Source organism: Rhodnius prolixus, unplaced genomic scaffold (genome assembly GCF_049639745.1).
Source record: "Rhodnius prolixus isolate KJV_2025 unplaced genomic scaffold, Rpr scaffold_27, whole genome shotgun sequence".
NCBI classification, from domain to species: domain Eukaryota; kingdom Metazoa; phylum Arthropoda; class Insecta; order Hemiptera; family Reduviidae; genus Rhodnius; species Rhodnius prolixus.
In genome coordinates this window covers 519,407-524,908 of record NW_027411607.1, presented here as the reverse complement: position 1 = coordinate 524,908, position 5,502 = coordinate 519,407, and the positions used below count along the sequence as shown (strand labels likewise).

General features: G+C 34.7%; 2 protein-coding genes across 2 annotated transcripts; one reads left to right on the top strand and one right to left on the bottom strand.

Annotated features, from left to right (window-relative positions):
- Positions 1-1,360: 1,360 nt before the first annotated feature.
- Positions 1,361-2,704, top strand: LOC141455142 (uncharacterized). Its single transcript, XM_074129998.1, has one exon. The coding sequence runs from the start codon at positions 1,361-1,363 to the stop codon at positions 2,702-2,704; it is 1,344 nt and encodes a 447-aa protein (XP_073986099.1).
- Positions 2,705-4,490: 1,786 nt separating this feature from the next.
- LOC141455141 (uncharacterized) lies at positions 4,491-5,027 on the bottom strand. Its single transcript, XM_074129997.1, has one exon. It carries the CDS (start codon positions 5,025-5,027, stop codon positions 4,491-4,493), a length of 537 nt encoding a protein of 178 aa, XP_073986098.1.
- Positions 5,028-5,502: the final 475 nt, after the last annotated feature.

The window sequence follows — 5,502 nt, the reverse complement described above, 5'->3', positions numbered from 1 at the left end:
CGATTGCAGCTAAGAAAGCTTGTATAAATCCAGAGAATTATGATGAACAGTGTTTCAGATATGCAGTGCTAGCTAAATATGTTGATAAAGATCCTCAACGAGTTAGTAAATATAAGCATATGTCTCACAATTATGATTTTTCCTGTATTGCCTTCCCAACTCCGCTTCATCAGATTAGAAAATTTGAGAAGGAAAATAGTATTTCCATAAATGTATTTGCACTTGATGAAGAGGATGCAATTTATCCGTTGAAGGTTACGAACAAAGAATTGCCAGACCATCGAGACCTTTTGCTCTTAGAAGATGGCGGAAAACACCATTATGTATACATTAAGGACTTTGAGAAATTAGTACGTAATCAAAAGACTAGACATAATGGTGTGATTAAAGTATGTAAGCGTTGTTTCACTCACTTTGACAATCAGCATGGGAGAACTGCGGCTGAGAAATTAACTGAGCATAGTATATATTGCAATGATAATGATCCAGTAGCCGTTAAACTCCCAACTGATGAGCCCATTATTAAATTCAAAAACGTTGAACATCAGTTAAAAGTGAATTTTGTGATTTATGCAGATTTTGAGTGCATTTTAAATCAAATACATACATGCACACCTTCTCCAGCGAGTTCATACACAACGAAATATCAAGAACATATACCATTTTCATTTTGTACATACGTTAAAACTAGCGACGAAATAGATCATCTTTGGTTGAGTAAAGAACCATTCTTGTATAGAGGAAGTAATGCTGCTCAATATTTCTTAGACCATCTCAAAGACTTATCACTTTCCATTAACAAGATTTTAAAAATTAATGAAGAAATGCTGATTGACGAATTAGAAAAGAGAGAATGGAAGGCGGCTAAGATCTGCTATCTCTGTAAGCAAACATTTACAGAAGATAATCACAAGGTGTATAATCACTGTCATATTTCCGGCACGTATAGGGGCCCTGCTTGCAATAAATGTAACTTACGATGTAGGACGCCCAACTATGTTCCCGTTATCATACATAATCTCAGCGGATATGACGCACATCTCATCATCAAAGAATTAGCTAAGACCCCTGGGAGGATTGACATTTTACCCCACTCAGAGGAAAATTTTATTTCGTTCACCAAATTCATTAATGGAATAAAATTTCGTTTCATTGACTCATTTAGATTTATGTCCGAGAGTCTAAGTCAATTAGTTTTATATCTCCCAAAAAACAGTTTCACAGAAACAACAAAATTTTTCAATGAAACTCAGTTACCGCTTGTATTAAGAAAAGGAGTTTTCCCATATGATTACGTTAACTCTTGGGAGAGGTTAGAGGAAACAATTTACCACTGAAAGAGGCATTTTATAGCACATTAATGGACAGTAACATTGATGAAGAAGACTACAACCACGCTATGAAGGTATGGAATCATTTCGAATGCTCTACCTTAGGAGAGTATAGTGATATCTATTTAAAAACAGATGTTTTGTTACTGGCTGATGTCTTCCAAAACTTCAGAAATGTAACAATGGAGACACATAAAATTGATCCTGCACATTATTTCACAGCACCAGGAATGGCATGGGATGCGATGTTACGTTTAACCGGTGTCAAATTAGAACTTTTACTGGATTATGATATGATTTTAATGGTTGAACGTGGAATAAGAGGAGGTATTTGTCAAGCTTCACTAAGACATTGCAAAGCTAACAATAGATACATGCATAATTACGATCCGTCTCAAGAATCCGTGTTTATCATGTACTATGATGCTAACAACTTATATGGTGACGCCCAGAGCAGGTTTTTACCATACGGTGGTTTCAGATGGGTAGAACGACCAGAAGAAATAAGAGTTCAGGACATTCCAGATGATTCTGAATGTGGATACATATTGGAAGTGGATGTGGACTATCCTAAACATCTTCATCTGCTTCACAATGATCTACCATTCCTTGCGGAATCAATTGTACCTCCTAGAAGCAAAGCAAATATAAAAAAATTAATTCCTCATCTTGGTAAACGGGGGAGATATGTTGTACATTACACTGCTCTCAAACAAGCTCTCGATTATGGATTAAAATTAGCGAAAGTTCACAGAGCCATACAATTTAAACAATCTCCATGGCTTCTCCCATACATTAAGTTAAATACTGATATGAGAAAGAAGGCGGCTAACAATTTTGAAAAAAATCAATATAAATTGTATTATAATGCCAACTTTGGTAAGACCATGGAGAATGTTCGCAAGCGAATGAACTTCGAGTTAGTAAATAATGAAAAGAGATTATCAAAATTAATTGCAAAACCGAATTTTCTTGATAGAAAAATATATGACGAAAATTTAGTTGGAGTACAGATGGCTAAAACAAAATTATACTTCAACAAACCCATTTACGTTAGATTATCTGTACTTGATATCTCAAAACCTGTTCTTTATGGATTCCACTATGAATTCATGCTCAACAAATATGGACCTGAGCGTTTAAGCCTTATCTATACCGATACAGACGCTGTCTTATACAAAATAAGTACAGAAGATGTGTTCAAAGATATGAGGGAGTTGGAACATCATTTTGACACCTCAGACTATCCTCACGAGCACCCCAACTATTCTACCAAGAATAAAAAAGTGTTGGGGAAATTTAAAGATGAAGTGAATGGACAAATAATTAACGAAGTGATTGCCTTAAGACCGAAAATGTTGATGGTAATATAAAAAAACGTGCTAAAGGAGTTCAGAAAACTACTCTTAAACGGATAAGTTTTGAAGATTACAGACGTATTTTATTTGAAAATATTTCCATAATGAGATCTATTAGATCGAAGGAGCATAATGTTTTCTCCCTTGAAGTTAATAAACTCTCTCTTTCCGCAAATGATGACAAACGGGTCATCTCACAAGATTTTATACATACTAAAGCCTGTGGTTTTTGCACTGAAACCCTTACGTGAATATTATTAGACTTATATTTAAATATAAAAAAAAAACATTTGTTTTCTTATATTTTTTCTTAATCATTATTGTAATAAAAAATTAATTCACTCTTGCACTGATATATAATATTGTAGTAATAATTAGTAATATATAATCCAAGAAACGAAGAAGGCTATGGATTCAATGATGCCTGATTCTATGAACATCAATGAAAAATTTCAAGTAAGTAAGGAGTAAAAAAAAAAATGGAAGTAGTAAAAATAGTGACAAAAAAATAATCAAACTAATAATTTTTTTTCAGATAATTGAAAGAATTTTCTTTCATCCCATAATCGAAAACATCAAAACAGTTAAACAAATTTTACAAATATTTAATAATTTCAATATTGCGGCAGTGGCCGTAGAACAAGAACTCAATGAATATCACATTTTCGTGAACGCCAAGAACTTTTATTCAGGGAGATTTATACCATCCATATCAACAATTAACTGTTTAAAACTTAGAGGAAGAGAAATAGTGAATGGTGTTCCATGTCTAACTTTTATAAACAGTTCAACTATTTTTGTCTTTAGATTTAAACCAAAGGGTCCTCTAACATTGAGCAATTATGATTATTCTTTGAGAATAAATAATAATCAAAATATTCGTTGTATAATTCAAAATGATTATATAATTCCTATTGTAAACTTTGTTGATATCTCAACTTCATTGAAAATTGTAAGCCTTTAGGCATTTATCTCTAATTGTGATATGACTGTGAGGTAAATAAATATAACAGTTAAGAAAAAAAAATCTTTTATTTAATCAAAAAACCATTTTTCACAAACCATATACATTCTGGATTATAGAGTTTATGAATTTCACAGGGACACTTCTTAATATTACTTTCTAATTCGAGTCCACAAAAAATACATTTTACACTATGATTTCTTGTTTTGAAAAAGCCATGATATGCTAAAAATTCTGAGGAAAGAGGATAAGTCCAATGGCTAAATGTTTTTTCCCTTATTTTTGCATCGTAGAGATCCACCTTTGATATGTTCCTTGAAATCCAATCAACCAATATTTTTGCAAATTTTAATGAACAGTTGGATTTCCTTCCGCAATGGTAGATGCATTTAGTGAATTCCAACGTTGAAGTGAGACATTTCAGTGATGGACAGCCAAAATCTTGGAGGTCAAAGACTTCTTTTCCTATAAGTTCTTCAAGAAATATAGATTTTTCAAGTCCTTTAGCAAAAAGAATGGTAAAATTTTCAGTTGATTTCTGACATAAGCTTCTTAATTCGGAATATTCCACATCTCCATCATACCAATTTAATCCATGAAGGTTGTGAAATATCCATTTATTTGCAGATAAATTTTGAGCATCTTCTTGAGGTGGGGGTTTGAATAACCAGTGCCAAAACACTGAAAGGTAGTCCAAATCTATGATAGTCACTTCCTTGGCGATATAACAGTTTTGAGGAGTAAGGTAACCCTGGAAGTCAATCACAGCCGCACGCATTGTGAAAACTGAATTTCTTCTACAAAATCTTCCTCAATTAAATACTTCCCCACTTCCACTTATATTCTCCTAACTAAACCGGATAATGGGTCATATTGAACTAAAGCATCGTGCAAAATTAATGCATAGACTGTTGTATTGGCTTTAAAATTTTCCGTTGTTTCTAGATCTATTCTAATATCAACTGAAGATGATCTGATTGCCTCTGATTGACGAGAACAATCTATAACTATAATAGGTCCTTCATCCCTAAATTCTTCTCTGCTTAAAAGAGACTGATTTTCTTTAGCATAGTAGCTATGTTGAAAATTTCGATACATATAATAAAGAACCGTGAAATGATTCTTGGAAAAATCTATGTTGAGATCATCATAAGGATAAACTTCAGAATTTAGATGTAACTTTACATTTGATATACTACAGTGATTAAACTGAGACATATCACTTTCTGCATTATTCTTTTTAATTGTTTGAAATGCAATTATGATATAACGAGGCTTTTCTAGATTTGTTGACGTCTTCACAGACCAAGTTTGCTTGTTAGTATTAGTAGGCAGAGAGGGGTTCTCTACAAGGTCCCATGATCTAAATGCCATGAGTAGATAGGATTTGGCGGTTCTGGCACACCTAAAATACAAAATGGCGGCCATCCCCTCCCCTCCCACCCCCTCCCCTATCCCTACCCCCACCCCTCCTTATTGACCAATCATCGAACTCGACGAGGGCTTTAGGCCACGCCCCTTCCCCCCACTCCACGCTTTTAATCGACCAATCAGCGAATTCGATGACACCACCTTTACCCCCACTCCTTCCCCACCCTTCTTAATCGACCAATCAGCGTATTTGACGACATCCCTTTACCCCCCACCCTAGCCCTACTTCTATTATATGACACTTACCTTTACCCCCTCCACTCCTACCACCTCTAGGTCGTCGTATTCGTTGGCCTCCTTAGCTCCTCCTACAAGATGGCGTCTCTTCTAACAGCTGTAGTACACAAGATGGCGGACCTCGTACCAGCTGTTGACCACAAGATGGCGGACCTCGTACCAGCCGATGAAAAATACCTCC